The sequence below is a fragment of the Dendropsophus ebraccatus genome, chromosome 5 (genome assembly GCF_027789765.1).
Source record: "Dendropsophus ebraccatus isolate aDenEbr1 chromosome 5, aDenEbr1.pat, whole genome shotgun sequence".
NCBI lineage: Eukaryota > Metazoa > Chordata > Amphibia > Anura > Hylidae > Dendropsophus > Dendropsophus ebraccatus.
The window spans coordinates 96701000-96728480 of record NC_091458.1 but is presented as its reverse complement, the minus strand read 5'-3'; the positions used below and the strand labels follow the sequence as shown (position 1 = coordinate 96728480).

Genomic DNA, 27481 nt, shown 5'->3' with positions numbered 1-27481 from the left:
AAGAAGCGAGTGGCTCAGGCCGCTCGCTTCACTATGCGCTATGGGAAGCTCTGGTGCGGGCACGACGGATCATCATCAGGAATGTAGTGGTAGCCATGTTTAACTATTTAGCCTGCACTCCCTCTCCATGCCCCTGCTTGAGTCTCTGAGTCCCTTCTCACTGACGGCCCGCTTAGCCAATCTTTAGCAGCAGCAGGACAGCGCACTGATTGGCTGAGTGGGCAGTCAATGAGGCAGGGACCTGGAGACTTAAGCAGGAGCACACCGAGGGAATCGCAGGCAGGTAAACATGGGTTGTGTATTATTTTTAAGGCCATAGCAGCCAATTAGATAAATAACCCTTAGGGGACACAGCTAGTTTTGGTGTTTATGACACGGCCAAATTTTTCAAATATGACATGTGTCACTTTATATATTAATAACTCTAGAATGCTTTTACCGATCCTTGTGGTTCCAAGATTGTTTTTTCATGACATGTTCTACTTTATGTTAGTGATACATTTGGGCCGATACCTTTAACTTTTTTTTTGTGAAAAACTCCAAAATGTTGTGAAAAATTGAAAAAAATAGCATTTCTCTAAATTTGAAAGTCTCTGCCAATAAGGAAGATAGTTATGCCACAAAGGTTATTGATTAATTCACATCTATAACATGTCTACTTTATGTTGGCAGCATTTGGTGGGCATGCTTTAACTTTTTTTAGGATTTTAGAGGCTGTAATTGTTTATTAGCAATTTTCTAAATTTTTGTGAAAATTTAAACTCAGAATTTTTTAGGGACCAGTTCAGTTTTGAAGCATATTCCAGAGGCCTGTATACTAGAAACCCCCATAATCCCCCCATTTTGAACTCTTCACCCTTTGAAGTATTCAAATTGAAATTTAAAACAGTTTTTAACCCTTTAGGCATTTCACAGGAATAACTGCAAAGTAGGTGTGAAAAGTAAGAATTTCCATTTTCTTTGCAGACATTGCAATTCAATCCTATATTTTTCATACAAAACCTGCTATAAAAAGTAAAATGCAATAAAAAATGTATTCCTCTGAATCTGCAGTTTTTACAAATACCCCATTTGTGGACATAAAGTGTTGCACAAGCGCACAACATGGCTCAGAAGAGAAGGAGCACCCTTTACATTTTGGAGTGTGGATTTGGCTGAAATAAATGTAGGAGAACATGTTACAGTTACAGAGCCCCCCTAGTGCCGAGACAGTGGGAACCCCCCACAGGTGACCCCATTTTGAAAACTTCACCCCATAAGGAATGTAACAAGGGGTACAGTGGGCATTTGGACCCTACAGGTTTTTCACAGTTTTTGCAAAAGTGGACCGTGAAAATGAAAAATCACATTTTTCACACTTATGCATTAGTGAAACCCCCCATTTTTCAAATTTCCAAAAGCATGGAGGAGAAAAAGCCCCCCAATATTTGTAAAGCAATTTTTCCTGAGTACGAAAATACCCCATTTGTGAACGTAAATTATTGTACGGGTGCACAACAGGGTTCAGAAGAGAAGGAGCACCTATGTCTATGTGTGCACTACTGCTGTAGCAGTAAATGCACGGACATTTACTGACACTTACTAACGGACACGGACTGACGTTTACTCACACTTACTAACGGACACTGACTGACACTTACTCACACTTACTAATGGATGCTGACTGATGATAACTAACTGACACTGATTGATGCTCAGTAACGGACACTGACGGACTCTTACTAATGGACGCTGGCTGACACTTACAGAAGGTGACTGACACTTGCTGACACCTGCTAATGGACGCTGACTGACTCTTACTAACTGACATTGACTGATACTGACGCTTACTAACGGACACTTACTGACACCGACACTTACTAACGGACGTTGACTGATACTGACAGATGCTTACTGACGCTTACGCTTACTAAAGGACGCTGACTGACGCTTACTAACGGACGCTGCCTGGCGCTTACTAACGGACGCTGCCTGGCGCTTACTAACGGATGCTGACTGACGCTTACTAACGGACGCTGACTGACGCTTACTAACGGACGCTGCCTGGCGCTTACTAACGGACGCTGCCTGGCGCTTACTAATGGATGCTGACTGACGCTTACTAACGGATGCTGACTGACACTTACTAACGGACGCTGACTGACGCTTACTAACGGACGCTGACTGACGCTTACTAACGGACGCTGACTGACGGACACTAACTAACTGATCTCCCTTATTACTGGGAGATCACAGGGGAGGGGGTACTTTTTATTATATGTGTGTGTGTGTCGGTTTTTTACAATATATGGATGCAGGCTCTGATTTCCTCACAAAGTGAAGGATCAGAGCCTGCATCCATGATCAGATACTGTGATTGGCAGCTCTGATCCGGGGGGGGGGGGGTCAGAAACAAACGACAACGGGGGGCGGGACGGCGTGGCAGCAGCTTCCCCCGGATCCCGGAACTCGGCAGAGACCGGGACCGGGGGTTTACTGCTTATTTCACCGTCATCCATGAATCATTACCGATCCTCTGATGCAGGTGATTGGCTGTACTGGAGCCCTTCAGGGGGTCCAGCAGCAGCTACACTGAACTGTCAGCTATCAGCTGACAGTTTAGTTTCGGCTCCAGGTCACTGTTTATGTAAACAGTGAGCACCGGGAGCCGGGAAGTTATAGTACGTCCTGGTGCGGAAAGTAAGCTCCTGCCAGGACGTACTATAACGTCCTAGTGCGTCTATGGGATAAGGGTTGAAAATGTAAGGTAGAATATTTTTAGTTTTTTAACAGCCTTCATTATACAAAAAACAGCCGTTATAGTAAAATTTTTGACAGTTTATAAACATAGCTTCAGGCTTCATTCTAACAACATCTTTTTCACATGAAAAAGAGAAGAAGTTTTTTTTTTATAATGATCATGGGGGAAAAAACGGCCTTTTTTCACCTAAAAAGATATTGGGGGAATATAGCCTCAAACTGTAACAAACAAAACTATGAAGGGGATTCTATTTAATCAATGATTCATACCAATAAAATACACTGTATAAATCCCAACAATTCGATTCCTTCTCTATGTAACACGGATTCAGAATACATTACACGTTAGCTATGAAGATAAAAGATCTATAGATATGTGGTCTTTTCTTTAATAAACCAGAGATTTCTGAGACTACAGTCTGAGTTAATAAACAGTGTTCTGTGCACTCATATATTACGCCTGGGAGACAAGAAATAATAGGATCAGTATAAGGAATTAACGTAGATAAGGCCCAGGCAGGAAAATATGACCTTGATGAAGTCATTAATACCTCCCAGTGACTCACTTACTAAGAAAATATACAGTGCTGTAGATGTTTTTCTGCATGCTATGAATTTGTCTTGCTTATGTCATACATTTTCTATACTCGCTTTTATACTATTTTCTAGATATATATTGGAACATAACTGAATTGCTGCCTGGAAACTCTAATGGCATTTTACTATAACAGGTATTTTAAGATTATATGATAACTATCTCATTTTCTTTGGGGTAACATGTTCTTTCAGTACAAAGCATAAAGAAAAAATAGTGACTTGTATAAAATAATGCTATAAAATTAACTACATTGACAATTCAAATGATAGATGGCAGTAACAAAGCAACATAGGTTAGGTATTGTTCACATCTGCTCTATTCTATCCTGTTAAAATGACAGACACCACAAAAGAAGGCGATGGCTCTTATTATCAGTCAATGTAATTCATCAGGTGCCACTAATGTCTGGCACACCTTTGTTTCCATTAAAAGATGGAAGACGTAATAGAATGGAATTGACGAAACGTGTGGGAATACAAGACAGATCTATCCTAGCTTTGTATGTGGCCTCCCTTATATTACGTATTTCTACATGCGACTGTGACTGAAAGCTAGAATCTGAGACATAGACAGATCACAATGTTCTTTAGCTTCTACAGTACATCACAATCTGATAATAACTGAATAAACTGATGTGAACTTGTTGTTTCTCTTTATAAAATGCATGGAACTGTATGATAAGTATCTATTTAAATCTAAGCCCCACCAACTTTTTAAAAAGTGTCCGCCTTTGTGTAAAATAAGTGAAAAGTTCAGTTGCACATTTGTGGGCCAATGAGCATTGAGAAAATTCATTTGAATTAGAGGCCAGATTTTAGGTCTATACTGAGGAGATTAAGAGCTTTGCTTTTCATTAGATCAGACTGTTTTACACTGTATTGTATGAGACCACAGAGATCTAATAACAGATTTGTGTTCACATTTCAGTACAGTCTCTTGTCCAAACTTATTAGGAAAAGTAAAAATGTACAAGATGTACTTGTGAGATGTAGATTTATAGAGGAACATTCAGCTCTCGGAGACATTATATATAATGATGTATAAATGTGAACATTGTACATTCTGGCCCCATTTTAAAACTTTGTGATTTTATCATGAGAACCTCAGCTTACACTATATTATTCCCATGAGTCACTTTACATTGGTGCATTTGGAATAGAGAACATTGCTATTCTGTGAATTACTGGTAAAGGTGCAGTAAGGCTCCGAACTGGAATTTGGGGTTCTTGACCTTCAGTATCCATTGCAGTGACACCTCTCTTTGTAGCAGTGAATGCCGTTATTCTTACAGAATTCTGAAAGCAGTGATCACCCTTTGCAAACTTCAGTGACAATAATTTCAATACGTTTCTCTGATAGTTGTATTTTATTATTGGGAATATATAAATATACTGACTTTTTCATAAAAATGCACTTGGGGGGTCTTTCCCTATCTTGTGTCCACTTAGTGGGGCACAACCTAAAATGTATAATGCTTAAAACTATGGGATGAGCATTTGTGACCAGCTAGCTTTTACAGCCAAATGAATGCAAAACATTTGTAGGTTGTAAGTTTAACCCCTGAGGAAGTTTCCGGTGAGGAATGGAATGTGTGGGGAGCAGTGGACCCTGACACGGACCTTCTGATTATTTGGTGATATTTTGGTTATTTTCTGGTTATATCTGCCCTTACTTGTTTTGCACAACTCTTGGTAGTTTTTCTACCTCATCATCATTGTTTACAGTAGTGGGGCACAGTTATCACTTTGGTTAGATATGGTCCTTATTATTTTTGCTTGTCGGAGTGTCCTGTGGGCTTTTTCCTTTATATAGTGGGAACCCCTTGATTTATTTTGTGTGTTTTTTGGATGTTTTTAACTGTTTACTGTATGTTCCAGCACGAGGTTTGTTTTTTTGATTTATGTGAAATAAAGATACATATTTTCTTCTTCATTTATTCGGAGTGCCAGTGAGTATATATGACAGGTCTTTCCTTTCGTTTTGGTTGGTACTATTCGTATTTCTGTCATCTTCTGAGCACCTGTAATATTTGCGGTATATAGTCCACATATTTTTGTCATAGTTTTAATCCAAGATCTGTCCTGTGGTCTGTTCGGCAGGTGACGTGTGGTGTCTCACAACGGGTGTTACTCGTAGTTACACCCTTTGCAAAAGCCTGTACTCTTTGGTGATGAAGTAGTGTTAAGGTTTCGCCACAAGATGTCGCTATTGTAAGTGTATGTACTTAGTTGATGCACAGCTGTAGAACTGTAAGGGTTATTGTTTATTGGTATGTCACATGGATCTATAGACCAATGAGCGTGTTCTCTTCTTCTGTCCTATCACTTCTCTCTTTTTCTGTATGCACTCTTCACCCATTCACAGCACACCTTATAGGGAGCTGTATATAGTAAGCCACATGGGTAGAGGAAGTGTAAAGGTCTTTTGTCACTGGGTTCTGTAGAAGAAGGACACAAGCCAGAATGCTCTCTACAGCAGTATAGTTGTGCCCTGGACCTCTGCTATGTCCCCAGTCTCAGTGTATAGTCCAGAAGCAGACTCAGGCACATGAAGTTAACCTTTTCTCTTGAAGTAATGCTACTCAGCACTATGCATTGTTACACCCTTCCTTAGAGAGGACAAGTCAGAAATCATCTCAACCCACGCTGTGGACAAGGAGTCACAGTGCAGCACAGTATCCACAAAGCAGAAAGCTAGGAACTGATTCAGATAGAGGAAAGCTGCTAGAAACCTATGAACTCTATCTCGCAGTGATGGTGCGGACAGGGAACCCTCAGCATTCTGCTCATCCCAGGTAACAGGGTCTGGGGCTTGTGTCACCCATACTTGTAGGGCAATAGGGGGTTTATTCCAACAAGAGTCTATGCACATGCACAAGCATTCTCTCTTTCTTCTCAAGTATTCTTCTACCTCATCCTCCAACATCCCGGCAGAGCACAGTACTAAATGGGTTGGGACTCTTACGACATCCTCCTCTCTACTCCTCTGACTCTATACCTTCAGCAGGCAACTTAGTCCACACAACTGTACTACTTCTTCTTTGCTCACTGCAGATCTGGATCCTAACCTATCAAGTATCTTAATAAGTGTGAAGTTCTATGTCAATGCAAAGCTGTATGACCTGCTGCACATACGTATCTTCCAAGTAAAGCAGATCTTATTTATAATAAAGAGACTGTGTGATTTCTCGCCCCCACCAACATAGTACACAAACATTCCTTAGGTCATCTCCCCTTTATGTGGGTGGAAGTGCCAATAGTCCGGGTGGGTCATCATTCCACTCCGGACCACCGTGACTACAACCCAAAGGGGCCCTGCAACAGCCCAGCAGGTCATTGACCACAGGGCAACAAGGTATAACCCTCTAAACTAAAATCAGGTGTGCCATCATACCTGTGTGCCCAACCGGCACTGGCGTCACAACATAACATTTCTAGGCCCGGCTATATCTCGGCCAACTACCACTGGAATCACACTTTACCATCTGGCAAGTAAGCGGCCGTACGTCCACCATAACACTGCAGGGGGCGCACCACAGATGCAGTTATTGTCCTAAAAAGCAACTTTTAAACTTGCAGCCCTTTGTCAAATTGGCATGGCCTAGAGTGTCTGTGCCTTAGGCCTGCGACGCCCCTCCGTCCCTCCTCCCCGCCCTCTTCACCATTAGGAATGCTCCAGGCACGATTTCTTCTATTCATCACCTGTCTAAATAGTGCACATGTGCCTTAACAATCCAACACATGCAGTGTTCAGACAAGTGGTGATTAGGATAAATCCTGCCAGGGGCATTCCTGGTGGAGGGGCATCGCAAGACTAAGGCACAGACACTTTTAGCCACGCCAATTTGACACAGGGCTGCAAGTTTAAAAGTGATTTTTTTTTAGGGCAATAACTGCATCACCTGCCGAATGGACCCCAGGAAAGATGTTGGATTAAATCAGCTATTTGACGGTACAAGTTGTTGGGAGGGGGGGCAGATTATGGGTATAGCGTTGCTGTAACATCAGGAAATCTTCAAAATAAATTTGTTTTCCAAATACTTATGTTACTTAAACAAAAAGTATACATTCAATGTAAACATTGCATGCGGAAACAGGGCCTTAGTATATACAGCTCACTATACAATAAAAGCTATGCAACTGAGTGATATACATTGCGTCACAGTTATGAGATGTCAATGAAAAGGAATCCTCATTATTTACTTCTTTTTTTTATCAAAATGTTTGTATTAATTTTTTGCAAATATATAAGACGTACAGAAAACAATAGAAATCGTAGAGCAACGGATTCATATTCCTAGAAAGAAAAAAAAAAAAGAAAACACAAGAAAACTGTCCACCATCATATACATATACATATACATATACATAAGACATATACATGTTACTTGTCTTCTGTGCATGCCACTATCTGTTTTTATCTCTATAACACATATGCAAATACAGTCTCCCACCACTATTCCAAATTTATTAGAACCACATTGTGTCATGATAAAGGAAGGGAAAAGAGCTGCCCCTAATTGGGGATTGGGGCTCAAAGCCAGAGTGTCTAGCCATTGAGCCCAATTTTTTTTCAAATTTCCTTCAAGTTTCTCTTTTCTTATAGTCATGTTTTTCATTTTCAATGAGCCAGCTGACTTTAACTATCAAGGCGAAAATCTGGGGGATCTTGGTAAAGCCAGGATTCGGTAATACATTTCCTGGCCATAAAGGGTATACAAGCAACTGCTATGACTGCCATGACAACTACGGCGGGACCCCCCCCCCCCAAAAAAAAAACACAGACACACACAGACACCATACTCACCATCCCTCCGGTGCCGATCGCCACTCCATTCGCCCGCCGTCCGCCTCACCGTCACCTGCCTCCGCCGTCCAGCGATGTCTCTTGCTTCCGGGTCCATGAGAAAGAAAAGGCTGCCAGTGCGCTTGCGCACCGGCAGCCTTTTCATTGGCTGGAGCGCATCACATGGCTTCCAGCAAGCTCAGCCAATTAGGGCTGAGCAAGCTGGAAGCCATGTGATGCGCTCCAGCCAATGAAAAGGCTGCTGGTGCGCATGTGCACCAGCAGCCTTTTCTCTCCCATTCACTCTCAATGAAGACGCCGAGGAGGAAGAAGACCCGGACCGCCCCCAGCTCTGACATCACCCGACACCAGAGAAGAGGACCGTGACGACCATAATAGGTAATGTATATATTCTTTAACTTCCGGGGTGGGGGTCGGGGGTCGGAAAGTGGGGGAAGGGGGCCAGACCGGGTATTTAACCACATTACAAAGTTATATAACTTTGTAATGTGTGTTAAATAAGCCAAAAAAAAATTTCGCCGGAGTTGTCCTTTAACAGTGCTCCACATCCAAATTCTCCACATCTCTCTCATCTCTATGAAATCATGAAAACAGTGCATCCAGACAAAATCCCACATGAAACAAAAACACTGGGGTGCTGTACACCTGGTGCAAAAGATAGAACTGAGACAAATGGTGCTGTTCACCCAACCATAGCTGGGGTGTCATCTTCAAAACCTCTTTCCATATACTGTCCTCATTAGGGCCCAATTCCGCCTCCCATTTCTTTTTTATCTTTAGCAGGTGCTTTTCCAAAACATAGAGGCCACTTCCTGACAGTACCTTGTTAGCTTAGGGCATCTCCAAAACATGTGCCCTATCACATCTCACTGACATTGTGGGAACAGTGCAACCAGACAATATCTCACACAAAACAAAAACACTGGGGTGCGGCACACCTGGTGCAAAAGATACAACATAGAAAAATGGTGCTGTTCACCCAATGATTGCTGGGGTGTAATCCTCAAAACCTCTTTCAATATACTGTCCGCTACAGGGCCCAACTCAGCCTTCTATTCCTCTTTTATGTTTAGCATTTATGTTTTTCTTGTAAATGTAAATATATAATAAAGATTAGACCAAAGTGGACTCAGATGTGCCTACAATGTTGATAGGTGGAATATTTGTGCATTCCCTAGTAACATCTCCCTCCCCCTCACATGTGTGACAAAGCTGTATTTATAGAAGTGAGTTCTAGAGATGGGGTACTCCCAGACTGCTAGAAACTTTTCAGCTGACCTTCTTTGTACAATTGACCCACTCTCCCAAGGCCCTATGCCTGCCATGGAGTAAATCCCTCTAAAAAGAAGGGATCACTCAAACACAGTGTGTCCCATATAGAAGTAAAGGCAGAACATTACAATACTTCATACATGTCTCTTACCTTCCACCAGACCCTTGGGCCACCTTGAGTCTCATTGCTGTTTATGAGGTGCAAAGAGTTATGTGTTGCTCTGCATTGGTCAAAACCTAGTGTAAAGCTTGCCTCAACTGTCCCCTAGCTCTTAGAGTGCAGCCATGTGCCCTACCTGTGGCTGGGGGGCGAAGTTCAGACCTTTTGCGATCTCTTACTTATCCTCTATATCACGGATAGGGGACAAGTTCCTTTTGCCTGGACAACCTCTTTAAGTCTAGAATATTCTGTCACTGCCATTGAATCCCAAGGACCTCTAACACTGTGAACCAATGTGGGTTGAAGTACTATGTTTGCTCGTTGGAACGCCAAGAAAAAGGTGTAGAAGAGAGTGGTCAGATAGGGGACATAAGAGGTATTCCACCTGCATGACTAGGGACATAACAAAGGGCATCCCCAGGGTCAGGTCACACCAGGAAGCCATGCCCTCCATATGTCAAATAAGGACAGTTTAAACAGAAGCCCCCCCGTGGGAAAGAACAGTTAAAGGCCCTAGTGGTTGTCATGAACACTCTATACAGGGCACCATCCACAACAATGTTAAAATCTCCTATGAGAAGTAGTGGGGAATTCAGGTGTGCAGCACCGAACTCCTGCTCCGCTTTTAAAACCAAGTTGTTGTATGGCAGCAGGACATAAACCACCTGTGTCAGCCCAGAAAATGGGCTGGATCGTTAAGCACCTGTGCAGTGTTCAGCATGGAGAAAATGTTCCAGTGGCATTTCTAATGATGAAGAGGGCGGGGAGGAGGGACGGAGGGGTGGTGCAAAGTTAGGCCACAGATACTCCAGTTTGGCATGGGCTGCAAGTTTAAAAATTGTTTTTAGGACAATAACTGCATCACCTTTCGAACGGACCCCAGGATAGATCTTGGATTAAAAGCAGCTATCAAAAGGTACAAGTGGTTTGGGGGGGGGGGGGGGGGGGTCAGATTGTCGGTACAGAGTTGCTTTAAAGATATGCCAGGTTTCTTTCATATCTCTTGCAAAAAAGGCATTCCTGTCTCTATAATAAAGCAGCTTAGCAAGAACAGAATGCAGCAGCACTCCTGGGGGCAGAGCACAGATTGGGACACTGTGGGCTCTCTAAATGACATATAGTGATGATAATGAGTGTTCCCTGAATGTGCCCTTGAGCCAAGTTTCCAAGAATTTTCTTGGGTCGGGACCCTCTTCTTTCTCAGGGACCCCCACTATGCACACATTTTTGCGCTGAAGCCTGTTTTCCAGGTTCTCTGCTTTGAGAAGGAGTACAGAAATTTGTTGCTCATGTCTGAGAGAATCTGTAGCCACAGGTGCCATTTTATCTTCTAAATAAATTATTCTGCCTTCTGCAGCAACTACTTTTTCATTCACTTTTTGTGAACTTTGGCATAAGAGGGACAGAACCTCTTGGCTACTTGTTGTTGAAGCAATGATATGGCATTGTTGCTCTTGGTTACAACTTGGAACACTTCCTCACCATGCTCCACCCCCTCATGTCAATTCTTAGTGCGGAGAGCGGCGGGAGTGGAGGGGCGAGAGCTCTCCCATACAGACACTATGGGATGGGACATTGAGGCAGGCGGGATTCCGCCGAATTTGCTCAGTGTGAACTGGTCTTTCTTCTAATAAAAAACAATCTCTGCTGTTCATGTGATTCTTATATACCACTGACATGAAATGCAGTTATTCAGATTAAGGGTAGCTTCGCACACACCGTATCACAGCCGATTTCACATACCCTTCCACAGGCTATGTTCACACAAAGTCTTTTCTTGGCCATTTCGCTGCCATTTTCTGCACAGCCTTCATTTTGGTGCCACTTATGGGACCGGAAATTATTATGGTGGCAATTTGCATAAATGTCTGCCTTTTGGTGCCATACTGATGGCTGTCCAAAAAATGGCCATGTGTACTAAAACCAGAAACCCCAATGCTTTGGAATATCTGGTGTTATCCTCTATGTGAGTTATACAGGAAAAATAACCTAGATTTATTAAAACTACAATTTTTAGACAATGCATACTATAGATGGATGATTTTCAAATGTGCCAGATTTATCACAGTGTATCAGGCTAGTTAGTATATTTGGTGGATCTGAACACTGTCTAGTTGAAGTTTAGACAAACTATTAGTTGCCTTGCTTCAAACCAAAATCATGTGCCAAACTTTTGCCACATTTAGGCACATCCCCTTTTGGCAAAACTGGGAGAAATGTTAATAAAAATGTTTGAGGGGAAACTGTCGTCATGTTCATGCTGCCAGAACAACAAGCAGCATGAAACAGACAGGCTACCTTGTAACAATGGTGTATGATTCCCTTTGAAATGCTTCAACATTTCAAAGAAATAACAGTTCACAGGGGAGCCCTTATCAGCTTTCATTGATAAATTGCTCCTTGTTTGGGTATATGGGGATATCTATCACGCAAAGCTAATGGGATAGGGAGAAGCTGCTAGGGACTGCGCCAATGTCTCTGAGACTTATACCTATTAGGTTTTATATGGATTCCTCTGAAACTCTGCAGCATTTCAGTGTGAACATATACTATTATAACAAGAAAGACTGCCCCCGTTTAGATGGAGTTATTGCTGCACAAGGGGTAATACCAAATACCGAAAGCAAAGATTCACATGTTTTTGCCACATATATGATATTGAAACATCTTCCACAAAAAATGTATGAATTAAGTCTTATATAGTTGACTTATTTGTTATTTTTTTCTTCTTTATTTGAAATCTTTTCGAAAATATAATGTAGTTTTACATCTAAGTTATGTAAAAATATAGAAAATTCTGAAGGTTTCACAAATTTTTGAGCACCACTATATATCTACAGTGGTTTGCAATAAATTAGAATATCAACACATTTTTTTTTCAGTAATTCAATTCAAAAAGTGACCTTATATATTCTATAGAGTCATTACATACAGAGTGAACTTTTTCAAGTGTTTATTTCTGTTAAAGTTACTGATTATGTATTACAGCAAAGAAAAACCCAAAAGTCAGTATTTCAGAAAATTAGAATATTATAAAAAACCAACTGAAAAAAAAAAAATGTTTTTAACACAGAAATGTCGACCAAATGAAAAGTCTGCACAGTAAATGCCCTTAATACTTGGTCAGGGCACCTTTTGCAAATTTACTTTCATCTGAAAACAGCACCTTGGACCACTGATCAACAGTCCAGTTCTTCTTTGGCCAGGATAAGACGCTTCTGGCATTGTTTATTGGTCAGGAGTGGCTTGACACATGGAATGCAACACTTGTAGCCCATGTCCTGCAGACGTCTGTATGTGGTGGCTTTTGAAGCACTGAGTCCAGCAGCCGTCCATTCTTTATGAATCTCTCCCAAATTATTAAATGGTATTTTCGTTACAATCCTGTTAAGACTGCGGTTCTCCCGATTGCTTGTGCACCTTTATCTACCACACTTTTTTCCTCCACTCAACCTTCCATTAATATGCTTTGATACAGCACTTTGAGAACAGCCAGCTTCTTTAGCAATGAACTTTTATGGCTTACCCTCCTTGTGGAGTGAATGTGTGAATGACTGCCTTCTGGACATCTGTCAAGTCAGCAGTCTTCCCCATGATTGTGTTCCATACTGAACCAGACTAATGGTGCGTTTACACAGAAAGATTTATCTGACAGATTTTGGAAGCCAAAGCCAGAAATGGATTTGAAAAGAGGATAGATCCCAGTCTTTCCTTTATGACCTGATCCCTGTTTATAGTCTGCTCCTGGTTTTGGCTTCAAAGATCTGTCAGATAAATCTGTCTGTGTAAATGCACCATTAGGGACCTTTTATAACACTTTGAAGCCACTGCAGGTGTTTTGGGTTAATTATTCTTATTTTCTGAAATACTGACTTTTGGGGTTTTCTTGGCTGTAATCCATAATGATCAACTTACGCTCATCTCTAGTAATGACTCCATAGAATATATGAGGTCACTTTTTGAATTGAAATACTGAAAAAAAATGTTGATATTCTAATTTACTGCGAACCACTGTATATATCCTGTGAGTTCTCTCTTGTATTGTACAACCTATCCTATTCACTCTGTATATCAAGTGTTATTTTAATAAATTTTGTATATGTATAGGTAGAATATATTAAAGGTACTCAACTCAAGACTTACACACCCTTGACTTTATGTACCAACAGTAAGCATATGAATCAGCCTGCCAGCCTGCAAAGGATTCCCTTATGACTGGTATAACAAGAGCACAGTGTGTTTCTCTTAGCTCTGTTCCCTGCAGCAAGGTTCACTTGAGGATATTCCTCTGTTTATGCAGGTAACATGTAGCTGGTTTTGAGAGTGTAAAGAAATGCCATCAAAGTTGCTTTATATGCTTAAAATTCCCAGTGGCCAAATCAGAATTTTGTCATACAATCTCTCAGTGAATGTTCTTATAGCATCAAGAGAAGAAAAATACCTATAGTTTGCTTTACAGCCTGTTAATATTCAGAAAGAACAGACTCTTTCCACTGCTTTGACACAAAATAGACAGTAGGAGATTTATTAAGAATGAGCTATTGCTGAGTGCTACACCACAATGGAATGGCATAATAGCACACTTTATTTCTTTTGTGTATTAAGAATGTCTTAACTAAATAACATCTCATATTTAAGAAAAGTTGCACAAAAAAGTTGATAAATAAACTGCACCCCTTTTAACAATACAAATGAAAGAATTATAATATATAATAGTATTGATAAATCGGGTCTAACGCCTGGAGTAGTGGATCCACTGGACCGTCACCAGCGATGGCACTAACCTCACCAGGGAGCGGAGTCTAAGGGGCTGCTGGTTTTCACCAGAGTCCGCCGCAAGGCGGGATGGACTTGCTGCGGCAGGCGACCCCCCAGGTCGCTACCCCTGGCTTGGTTGCTAGTGACGGCGGGCGAGGCGTGGCAGGAGCAGTAGGCAGGAGATGATGCTGGCAGAGGCCTGTAGGCGTAACCGCAGGAGTCAGGCTGAACACAGGAGCAATGGTATGACAGGGGAGCAGGAACCAGGAACAAGGACTAGGGACCAGGTAGCGGATAGGAATCAGGAACAACAGGGAGCTGGGCCAAACGCTATGGGAAGCATGTAGAGGCTCCAACACCTGTAGAGGGGCAGGGCTGGAATTTATAGGAAGTGATTAGAGCACCTTCCAATAAGGGACGGACTGGCCCTTTAAACCTGAGACAGCCGGCGCGCGCGCGCCCTAGGAGGCGGGGACGCACGCGCCGGCCGGCACAGCGGGTGACGGGAGCGGGACGAGGTAAGGCGCCCCCCGGGGCCGAACTAACAGCAGCACCGGGTCCTTGTACATGGACCCCGGCAGCTGCATGGAGAGGTCGCGGCGGCGGTCCGGAGCACGGACTTGACTTACACAACAAGTCTCCAAAAAATACCTCTTTTTATCATAGGTGTGACTCATGATGACAAGATTTTATTTTAGTTTATAAAGTACATTTCACCTCATAAATAATCTTTCGGGTGTTTCGGCATTCATTTTATGGTAGGTTAAAAGGCAATATTACAAAGTACACTTAAAAAAAAACAAAAAAACAAAACAAAACCTTACATGGCCATGTAGATGTAAAAATAAAAAAATTACAGCTCTTAGAAGGAGGAATAAACAAGAACATAATAATGAAAATTGTTGTGGTTCTTAAAGCGACTCTGTACCGACAATCTGACCCCCCCAAACCGCTTGTACCTGCGGATAGCTGCTTTTAATCCAAAATCTGTCCTGGGGTCCATTCGGCAGGTGATGCAGTTATTGTCCTAAAAAACAACTTTTAAAATGGCAGTCCCTTGCCCAACGGCCGGGGCTAAGATTGTATATGCATTAGGCTTGCACAACCTCTCTGTCCCTTTTCCCTGCCCTCTTTATCATTAGGTATGCTCCAGGCAGATTGTCTCCTATTCATCAGCTGTGTGAATACTGAACATGGGCTGGATTGTTAAGGCACCTGTGCAGTGTTCAGACAGGAAAAAATGTTCCAGTGGCATTCCTAATGATGAAGAGGGTGAGGAGGAGGGACGGAGGGGGTGGTGCAAAGTTAGGGCACAGATACTCTAAGCCCCGGCTGTTGGGCGGACTCCCTCTACAAAGGAACTTTGTGCTACAATTAATTCTAAACACTTTGGAGAAGTACAAAATTGCTGCAGATGTGCACATATCCTTTAAATGTGACCATGCTCCCCTTCAATGCCCATCACTGAGCTTGCATATGCCCATGAAGTACAAAGAGGGAGAGCCATAGTCACATGCTGCTTAATGCTTGGCCATCTCATGGAGAAGATCGCTGTTCAGCATACAGACCAGGAAGAAACACCTGGACGAGGAGCATCCTATTGTATCTCCATAGGGTACTCAGGAAGCTGCTGTCAGTAAATGCAGTGAGTGCACCTACTAATACTGTACACTGCTTTTTGTGGCCAACTCCTTAAACCAAATCTAAAACTGGGTTTAGTTGCAAGGGACAACAAAGTAATTTTTACCATGAGACAGGTTTAATGTAAGAGGCTGAATGTATAAAATAAACGGTGACTGTATCCAGGGTTGATCTCAGCTAGCTACATTTGTCAGACATAACAATATGATATAAAAAAGGATAGGGAATGACATGTTTTTACAACTAATAATCCTGAATTAGACCCATAATTTAGAAATGACAAATAACACATTTCCCTTCCATTCTGAGCTCTTACCTGTTTTGATCACTTTGATTCTGGAGGTAGAAATTGGCATTGTTTACTAAATAACTAAACAGACGACAATACAGTGATTTTGCAAGAAGGTCTCGATAGAATTCTGCTGTCTCCATAGAATGTCTACGAGTTATCATATCTCCTGAATACAAGAAAAAATATTTAATTAGTTTTTTTATACAGATTTCTTTTTCTTATTCAAATTAGTCTATCAATTGTTATAGGGCATTATTACTAAGTGGTAAACACTTGTATGTCAGCTAATTGGGTTGTTTTTACCTGTTCTGCACATTTCTCCATGTAAAGACCGAGGGCTGATTGCCAGAAAGGAATGCTTGACTCATTACTCCTTGAGAAGGCTCTTTAAAAGAGCACTGACCATCCTTAATTAACTACAAGATTATTATTAAAGTGTCACTGTCGTTATAGCTTTCAAGATCCAAACCAACAGGGGATGTGAAATAAAGCATGTTTGCAATTTACATTAAGCCCTAGATGATCAAGGAGGCACCGGTACGCCACGGCCGCCTGTCAGCAGACGTCCCTGGGTGTATTGGTACGTCCTTACTCCCTATGAAGCGCACTCAGTAGCTAAGCCTATTACCTATTACAAACAAGTTTAGATTGTAGGAAGGGATTGAATCGGGTTTAATATTTTATAACCGCAGTTTCCCTTTAATTTTTATTTTTTGTTATCATGCTTTAAAACAAAGCTATCAATACTTGAAATTTAGGCCCAGTCACCTTAAGGCAGCTCTTTGGTCTTATACTGGTTGAAAAATAAGAGAACAAACGCAGAAAGTCTTGGTCAATACAGAGTGTCACAACTCAATGTGTCCATCAATCAAATAACAGCCTTTTCTGTGAGCACTCAGATGACCAAGACTTCATGCGTTTCAACCAGCACAACACTCAAAAGCTGCCTTAAAGGGGTAGTGCGGCAGTAAAGAATTATTCACAGAATAACACACATTACAAAGTTATACAACTTTGTAATGTATGTTATGTCTGTGAATTGCCCCCTTCCCCGTGTCCCACCACCCCCACCCGTGTACCCGGAAGTGTGGTGCGCTATACTCACCTTTCACGTGCCGACACCCGTCTCCGATCTTCATTCAGTGGCGTCTTCTTCGGCCGGCCGGCGAACAGCTCCGTCTGTTCCGAATGCCTGCCACCCTCTGCAGCGTCATCCGATGCTCAGCCGCGAATGGCTGAGCATAACTGTGCTCAGCCAATCGCGGCTGAGCACAGTTGTGACGCGGCGGAGGGGGGGCAGGCGGCAGCGACACGGATCAGGTAATGTATAATGCACCAACACTTCCGGGTACACGGGTGGGGGTGGTGGGACACGGGAAAGGGGGCGATTTACAGACATAACATACATTACAAAGTTGTATAACTTTGTAATGTGTGTTATTCTGTGAATAATTTTTAAGCGCCGCACTACCCCTTTAAGGTGACTGGACCTGGATTTCAAGTATAGCTTTCTTTTAAAGCCTTAAAACTGAAAATAATAATAATAATAATAATAATAATAATAATAATAATAATAATAATAATCATAATTATAATAATAAGTAAATCGCAGACATGTTTTATTTTATATCCCCTGTTATAACAACAGTGCCCATTTAAGGCATTTATAATTAAAATTACAAAGCGGTTTTCCAATAATATTTAATGATCTTTCAATTGGTCACAACTGAGACACTTAAACAGGTGTGGACAATTTTTTTTATTAAAGTCAGTGGGGGAGATTTATTAAACATGGGGGAACATTTATGAAGTCCGGTGTTTTTTACGCCGGGCTTACAAATGTCCCTGCAGCTCCGGAGCTCAGGGAATTTATGTAGAGGCGCATTGCCTTTACATACATCCCAATCGCACGGAGTCCGTCCATGTGAATAACCTGAAACCTACGCCAGCTCAGAACTGGCGTAGGTTTCAGTATCATTTTTCCCCCGGAAAAATTATAAATGTGGCGCATTGCGTGCTGCGTGCTGCCACATCGCCCTCTCCACCCTACTAGCAAAGGTGGCATAGATTGGCCCAATGCAAATAAAATATTCACAAAAAGACCTTTTTGGAAATATTTTTTCACCGATTGGGCCTATCTGCACCAAAGAAAGGCATTTTCTCCTTTTAATACAAGTCCCCCATGGTGTAAAGTGAAACTGGCTCAGTTGCCCCTAGCAACCAGATTCCACTTTTCACTCCCCAGAGACTCTTTGGAAACTGAAAGGTGGAATCTGATTGGTTGCTAAAGGCAACTGAGCCAGTTTCACTTTACACCATAGATAAATCTCCCCAATATGCGTATTAAAATTCTGATTCTCCGTCTCAGAAGTTTGCTTATGGCGGGTCACCTATCTAAATACGGTGGTATTATTAAAATGCCCCTCTTAAAGTTACCTATAGCTAGCAGTGACATCTTACCTTTAAAATATTGAACATCTGTTGTTAAGGCAGTAGACAGCTCATCAGGTAATATCTGCAGCATTCCAGCCACTAGAAGTAAATGACAGAGGTCTGTACAATGCATACATCACAATCTTCGTCACATTTCTGAAATTTGGCAGGTCAGATGCAGTTTCATTTCTTCACCATTTTGAATGTCTTTCATTGTGACTGCTAGTCAAGAGGACATCTTAAAATGTACTGTGTGTCTTGAAACCTGTGTACTGACTTTACATTTATGACCTAAGTGTTCTGAAATCAGAATATCTCCAATATCCTAGAAAAGCACCGGGAAGTCTTAGGAAATTGTATAAAAATGTAGAAAATTGACAGCAGTTACATAGTCTCTGGTCCATCTAGTCTGACCTATATATTATTATTTCCTTTTTTTTTTTTTACCTTAGGATATAAATCCCCAGCATGTTTGCATCTACTTACAGTGAATTCCCCAGCAACTGCTAAATACCAAAATAAAGCTGCATCTCTGACCCTGTGTTTCTGCCCCAGGGGAGCTGCATCTCTGACCCTGTGTTTCCGCCCCTGGGGAGCTGCATTTTTGCCCCTTTGTTTCTGACCCATGGCGTCAGGTTGGCAGGGTGGTGCAGGTGCTCCACAGGTACAGGTTCTCAACATACTGTATAAAAGATTTTTAACCATTGCACCTGATGTTTCAGTAAAGTCCTGTTGAACGATAATACCTTGCACTCTGTTTTCTGATTTCTAGAGCACCTACAGCACCCACTGCTGGCTGCAACCCCTTGCACCTGGGCTTTTGATGTAAGGTGATGTACAATGTGCAGCAGCCATTTTGGATCGGGTTCATACAAACTTTTAGAAAATTTTGGTTAGTTCTCTAATTACCACTAAACATGAAATATTTTTCATAAATACTAGTTAGGTTAGTAACTTTGTTAGGAGACTAGACAATGCTTGTATGATTCACTAACCAGGTCTTTACATGCAACAACAACAACAACAACAACAACAACAAAGTACAATAACAAAAATAGGTAGGAGCTGAAGAGGTTTTCTAAGGGGATTTCTTACTGCTCAAGCAGAGATCTGAATACCTTAGCCAAGAAGAAAACTAAGGTGCTTGCCTATAAGCAGAAGGTACACTACAAAAATAATTTCATTTATTTCTTTCTTTATTGGTCAATCAATCATGTGCCTAAATTCCTACAGACATTATAGTATCTCCTGTAATAATATAGACACTGTATTAAAGAATTTGAACCAATTGTACTTCATAAGTGCTAAAGGGCAAAATTAAAGCGACTCTGTACCCACAATCTGACCCCCCCAAACCACTTGTACCTTCGGATAGCTGCTTTTAATCCAAGACCTGTACTGGGGTCTTTTCGGCAGGCGATGCAGTTATTCTCCTAAAAACAACTTTTAATCCGGCAGCGCTGTGTCTAACGGCCGGGGCTTACATTTGTATATGCATTAGGCTGGCACACCCTCTCCGTCCTTCCTCCCCACCCTCCTCATCATTAGGAATGATCCAGGAACATTTACTGCTGTTTGAGCTTTGCACAGGTGTCTTAACGATCCAGCCCATGTTCATTATGCACACAGGTGGGGAATAGGAAGCAATCTGCCTGGGTCATTCCTAATGATGAGGAGGGTGGGGAGGAAGGACAGAGAGGTTGTGCCAGCCTAATGCATATACAAATGTAAGCCCCGGCCGTTAGACACAGCGCTGCGGGATTAAAAGCTGTTTTTACGAGAATAACTGCATCACCTGCCGAACAGACCCCAGGACAGATCTTGGATTAAAAGCAGCTATCTGAAGGTACAAGCGGTTTGGGGGGGTCAGATTGTGGGTACAGAGTCGCTTTAAGTGCAATACCAGAAACAGATTCTTTATAGTAGATTCAAATAAATGCTAAGTAAATAAGCTTATATCATCCATAATGTGGTTTGGGATGATGGCAATTGGAGTCCCTAGCTCCCCACACATTCCATCATGTGTAGTGGCTTCTTTAGGAGTAAAGCACTATTAAAGTAGGAAGGAATACATATGTCATATCTTGGTAATACAATGCATATCACCTGTTCGATCAATCAATTTGCAGTTTCATTACCTGTATACAGATCGAGGGAATTTGTTTTGGATTTTCCCAAATCAAACTACCCACCGGGAGTATACTGTGTAGCATAGAGTCAAATCCACTGCACATGTGGTAGAAATTAATACATCCCACTAAGTCACAGGAGCAGTTATGTCTAATGTTCAAAGTGCAAAAATACGTGAATACCCATTTAGTCTAATATGTCACTCAATCACAATATGTAAAGGTGAAAGAGGACTGGTAGAGGCACACTAGCACTTTAAACCCTCAACAAACAGCGTACGCACCCTAGTGGATAGAGGTGGCGGAAAAAAAGCAGAGGCCAGGAAAAGGATGTATGTGGACAAGAGCCGACCTTGGACCAGCGTAGAGTGCGGCAGAAGAGGGGCCAGCACAGAAGCAATGAGCAGTGTAGACAGGAGCTAGACCACAAGTGGTAAGTACTGGGGCACTGCTGGGTGCTGCCCAGCGGCATTATACATACATTTATGACGCAATATTTTATCATTCAGTCAATCATAATCATAATAGATTGCAAGTTACTTGAGCATATAGATATTTATAGACATATCTTATATAGGGTACTAAACATTAGTTACATGATCTTAATATATTCCAAAAAGTTAATAACATCCAGAAACATACAGTACCAGCTACACCGTTAAATTAGGTTAAATTAGTGGCAACCTAATTTAACAGTGTAGTTGGGAAATGATAATAAGATTATGAAACTAAGGCTTAGTACCCTACATAAGATATGTCTATATAGTTACCTACTATATTATCTACAAAAAGGTAAGGCTGCTTGAGGCTACATTATGCATTTCTACAGCGTTAAAACTTTATGAAAAGCTGCTCAACAGCCTTTCAAGAAGCGTTTTGTTAACAAGCACCCAAGCAAAATGTAGTACTTGCTTGAGTATCAAGTACTTTTGAGTAACCCAATACTCAAGTGAATATAACTGTGCTTTTCACAAAATAAGACAGCTTCTTATATTATTTTTGTCTCTAAAAAAAGGCTTATTTCCAGGTTAGGTATTATTTTTACCGTGAACAACAATTGCACATTATGATGGACTCCTTTCTTGTAGTCCATGGAGTAGCTTTTTCTTTTTAGGCTATGTTCACACTACATATGAGACCGGCTGTTCCGTGTCCCCATCATTGTGCGCCCACATCAGAGCTTACCATAGCACACTCGCTTCACTGTGTGAACTGACAGGTCTTTCTGCGGCCGGAATTCACTGAATTTCGGCCGCAGAAAATTGACCTGTCAGTTATTTGCGGGGCCGCACAGATCCCGGCCGGAGCGTATACGATGTGTGTACGCTCCGGCCGGGATCCCATTGCTTAATAGGCTGTGTTCCGCTGCGCAAAAACTACGGCCGTTGTTGCCATCGGCAACAACGGCCTTAGTTTTACGTAGTGTGAACATAGCCTTAAAGTAGGGCTTGGATTTAAGGCCTACTACAAAAACTATCAAAAATCAAGCTAGGGCTTATTTTTGGGGTAGGGTTATTTTTGAATTACCAGGATATACTCGATAGAACATGCTCACTCATCTCTAATTATGAAAAAAAGTTGTAAAATAAGATATGAAGGGTTGTATTTGGAGAAAACTGTCACTAAAGTAGGTATTCTCTGTATTTGGATATCTATGAACCATATATAATATTGATGTATATTTATTAAAAATTATAGCCGCATAAGATAAGTACACATAAATAGTCTGATGCTTTATATTAATACAGCAAATTAAATTGTGCTTTAAATATAGAATTATTGATTTGAAATGACATGAAATATACTTAAGCTAATAGATGGACTCACATAATGTATGGCTGAGAGTGCTCTCTTTGCTCATTATAACATATAGGGGAGATCTGTGGGATAGCAGATTAGGCATCATATTAAGTGATTTATTGTGCAAGTGCCAGTAAACTTTGGCATGCATGTTTGTTACTAAAATGTGACTGAGTGACGTATTTGAGCAAAACAGTATGGACATATCTTGGCGCTCGTGCGTTGAACATGAGGCATTAACTACTTACATGACTAATCGCTTAGGTGAGTTGGATTTGGCATTGCAGCATGCTCATAGGTTTCCACTTCACACTACATAGTGGATGTGCAGATACTATTATTTAGCATCCTGCTCCTTCATAAAATGATTAAGAGTGCAGATGATATGTATTTTAATAACAAGATATGGTATATATATATATATATATATATATATATATATATATATATTCTTCTCTAGTTTAGTAGCTCCCTGAGGATGTCACTACATGTGATGGAATGAGTGGGGAGCTAGGGACTCAAACTGCCCAAAACATACTGTATCTTATGTTTTTAAATGTATGTGGGGATTTATGTACATGATTCAGTGATTTCATGATTCATGAAATAATTTTTGAGTGCACCCTCTTGGCTAGGATACGTGGCTGTTTAGTAAGCTCTAGGTTGTAGCACCTGTATAACTTTGTGGTGCTTTCTCATTAAAATCCTTGTTTACTCCTGTACAGAAAGAACAGAAGAGATCCTGCTTCCCTATGTAACTATAGCACACATTCAGAAGCAGCAGAAGCAAAATAGAGGGCTATGTGGAGCAGTACTGGGCAGGGTAAGTTATGAAGCAAGCACTGAGATGAAGGATAACAATTATTACAAGCTGTTAAAGCCTGTGTGTGTGTGTGTGTGTGTGTGTGTGTGTGTGTGTGTGTGTGTGTGTGTGTCTTTGCAGCTAACTTCTCCTACCCACTCCATAGACTTCTATGGACAGCATGTAACTGTGTCCCTTAGGGAGCAGATAGCTTATTCCATTTTCTCTTTAGACAGCCTTTTAGCAGTTTTTCATAATGATGATAGTTAATGCAAAGTTTGTTTAAAGTGTGGTGATTATTTGAACAAAATACACATTTGCATGAAGTTACCACATAATGGTGGACAAATAATAATAATAATAATAATAATAATAATAATACTATAATATAATAATAATCACCTTGTTCTAAAAGCTGCAGGTCAGACACGAAGGCTGTTTCAGCATCAGTCAGGGCTGTAAACCGAATATCCCCAATGTGCAGAATAGCTGAGAGAATCATGAAAATATTCTCAACTTCCTAAATGTTTAAAAAAATAAAGAAAAAAAAATTAATAAAAGTCAGTCCTATACATTTATCAAGATATATAAAAACTGTAGACATGCTATCATACCGTATTTTCAGCTGACTATAGCAGCTCCCAGATCCTCTGCAACATGGCCAATGATGTTCAAATTAGAGAAGGCCATTGGGATAGGATATCAATAGAACATTTCCCGGGGTCCCACTCCATTGATCAACTGTTTGAAGAGGCAGTAGAGGATTTGCATGTGCAAACCAACTTGCAGCTGATGGAAATATTAAAAAGCCCTTGAATGCACACCACAGCATTTTCAAACAGATGATTGGCAGAGGTGCTGGGAGTCGAACTCCCACCCATCTATTATTGAAGACCTATAATGAGGATAGGCTATCAATTTTTAAAGGCTGGACAACTCCTTTAACTAGATTTTCATGTAGCTGTGGACAGCAATGAGTGACCATGTTTCCAATCTCACACTTATTTGAACAGCTGCCCCCAAGCTACTAAGTTCAACTAGAGTATTCTGTAACCATGCTTCTGGAATGAGTTGAATTCCTTCCTCCCCTGCAGCTTTATTTCCATTTAAATATTTGAAAAAAGTTTCATTAATTAATTTAAAAAAAACTGTCTTTCCGCAGATGTGTTTCTCACGAATTCTGCAACTTCAAAGCAAGCTATGCGATCACTCAGGTTAGAAAATAAATTATACACAACTTTATATGTTTAATATTTAAAGCATATGTTGCATTTGTCAATCTACTTGTCAGATGAAGTCAGGTTACCTTCACAACATATAACATTAATTTTCTTTAAACGTATAAAGGCACATGTACAGTATACGCATAAAAATAGGAAGGTGTCTAGAATAAAGTTATCAATAAAATCCAACACCTATCCAACTTCTATAGACATGAGGTGTCGCAATCTGTGCAATGTACAGGACACCCATGGACTATGTTCACACAACGTCAAAAGAAGAGGAAAGGCATCTGCTTTTTCTATTTAAAAAGACGTGTGTTATTGCTACAATTTAACTGACTGCAATGCAATGCATTGAAGTCAATGGAAGGAATATTAGAATTAGGCATGAGCAAATTTAAAGAATGACAGGAGAGTCCAGCGCTCCGTCATTCTCTATGAGCGTTGGACTCATCTCTCAGCGCGCGCGCCGGGCTGCAGCGGCTGAGATCTCTGTGACCCGACCATCTCCAGAAGCGGGACCCGGCGGGATTAGGTGAGTATAGGAGGCTCTAACAGGGGGTTGGGAGCCTGTCACCCCGGCACGGGGGGTGACAGGTTCCCTTTAACGGACTAGCAAAGTGCTTGGCTAGGCTTAGTGGTTGGCTTGTCAGCTGGCTCCCTTTGAACTCTCCATGAACTGTCCATGCTGCTCTGCTCCGGATGCCTGGAGAAGCAGGATCCAGCTCTGGGAAACTTCTCCTAGTTTCCCAGGACTGGATCCAGCTTTTTCATAAAAGTAGTCTCCACCTCTTTTAGTTTCACAAAAAAAAACAACACTATTTTATTACCAGTGAAAGTGTCAAAAAGGTGTGGCCAAGGGTCTGCTGTTCCCTAGGTCTGAAACACCTTTGTGTGCCAAATGCCTGTCCTCTTTTTGTTTCCTATACAAGTTGGGCTCAACTTAAGGCCATAGTTTGAAATTGCAGCTTAGGTAAGGGAGCTTTTGAAGAAGCTGCCTCACTTTCATCGCAGATCTCTCTCAGCGCTGTAATTCTGGTGGCTCATGCGCAGTGAGTGTGATAACTGGAATCTGAATTTATTTTGGTCTGGGGTCTGAATTTAGGAATCTGGTCTGCGGTCAACAATTACTTCAGGTATCTGTTCTGTGGATTTAATTTATTTAGAGGTATTAATTCTTTAATAATTGGCATATAATATTTACAAAAAAAATAATTGGCATATAATCTTAATAAGTTTAAAGGGGGCATGAATTCATAAATGGCAAATACATAAGCAATACAGCACTATCAGAGGCAATACACCAACCAGTAATTATCACAGAAAGGGGTGTACCATATAAAACTTAAATGGGCATTGTCAGCAAAAAACAAAAATAAAACAAATAAACAAAAATAAAATAAATATGCTTAGTGGGTTCTCTCGGGCTCTGTGTCACATGAGCGAGATGGCTACATAATGTAAGTCTATGGGGCTGTTTAACTCACCAAGACATAGAGCGTGGAAAGCATGCACTCGATTACACACCCCGACCAATAAAAACTTTTGACATGTCTGTGTGACATATCAAAACTTTTACTTTGTTGACAGATATACTTTAACTTTAATTGTTCTTCAGATAAAAATGAATACCCCATCAAAACAGAATTTGTATAAATAAAAAAAATGGCTAATACATAGTGGGCTAGGCAGCGATCATTCAAAAACATTGCCCACCAAAGCACCAGGTTAAGCCAAAAGTTCCTGGTTGATGAAATCTCTAGTGCATCTGTACACGGCTTGCATCCATACGCTGTGTGCAGAATTATTAGACAAGTTGTATTTTTGAGGATTTGCTTTATTATCTTTAACAAGTACAATGCTGCTGGGCAATCTAAAAAGTTTATAAACCACAAACCTAAATATTTAAGAAAGAAAAGGTGGGATTTTGGTTCCTTTGGACAATATCTGCGTGTGCATAAATATTCGGCAACTATTAGTATGCAGAATATATATGTAACTAAATGGGGGGGAAATCCATCCCACTTGTTTATTCTCATCTGATAAAAAATAAGAATAGTTATATATATGAATATAAAACATATCCATCTATGAAGTCTGTCAGTTTGTTAGTCTGCTGACAATCAACTTTTCTTTGCAGAAGCAGCTAAAGACTTATTTAGGCTAGATTCACAATAAACGTTACCACAGCAGATTTCACACTGCGAGTTCGCAGGAAAATCCGTTGAGGATACCTCTCTAGTCACTTCCAATGTGAGAACATACTCCCAGCAGAATTGTCATCCCGCTGCGAGTATGTAAGTGTCAACTCCATAAACCCCCTGCTGCCAGGATGATACTCTCCCTGTTCCACGATCCGGACGCATCTGAGGCTACCAGATGACAATCCCGCTGCGAGTATGTTATCACATTGGAAGTGACAGGAGAGGTACCCGCAGTGGATTTCGCTGTGTGACTCTAGCCTTAGAGCCCTATTCCACCGGACGATTATCGTTTGCATAATCGTTAACAATTAACAATCTCAAACGACTGCTATTGCGAAAGACCTGAAAACATTCACTCATTTCCATGGAACGATAATTGTTACTTATGATCGTAATTGCGAAAGTTTTTTCTTCGCTATTTATTCGCTATTGCGTTCGTATCTATTGCGAACGACCGAACAATACCTTATTCAATGCGAACGATTTGCGAACGTTTTGCGAACGAGCAATAATAAAAATAGGTCCAGGTCTTATAAAGCGATCAACGATTTCTAGTTTGGTCGTTAATCGTTAACTGCATTTCAACCGAACGATTATCGTTTAGATTTGAACGATTTAACGCTA

At 41.1% G+C, this 27481-nt stretch overlaps 1 protein-coding gene across 1 annotated transcript in view; it reads right to left on the bottom strand.

Moving 5' to 3' along the window:
* The window catches only part of MYO16 (myosin XVI), a 202436-nt gene that overhangs the window by 87401 nt on the left and 87554 nt on the right, over positions 1-27481 (bottom strand). The window contains exons 17-19 of the mRNA XM_069972945.1: positions 23833-23950; positions 18727-18798; positions 16291-16432 (exon numbers count right to left, since the gene is read on the bottom strand). Of these exons, the coding sequence (XP_069829046.1) occupies positions 16291-16432; positions 18727-18798; positions 23833-23950 (332 nt within the window). The remainder of the gene's footprint in view (positions 1-16290; positions 16433-18726; positions 18799-23832; positions 23951-27481) is intronic.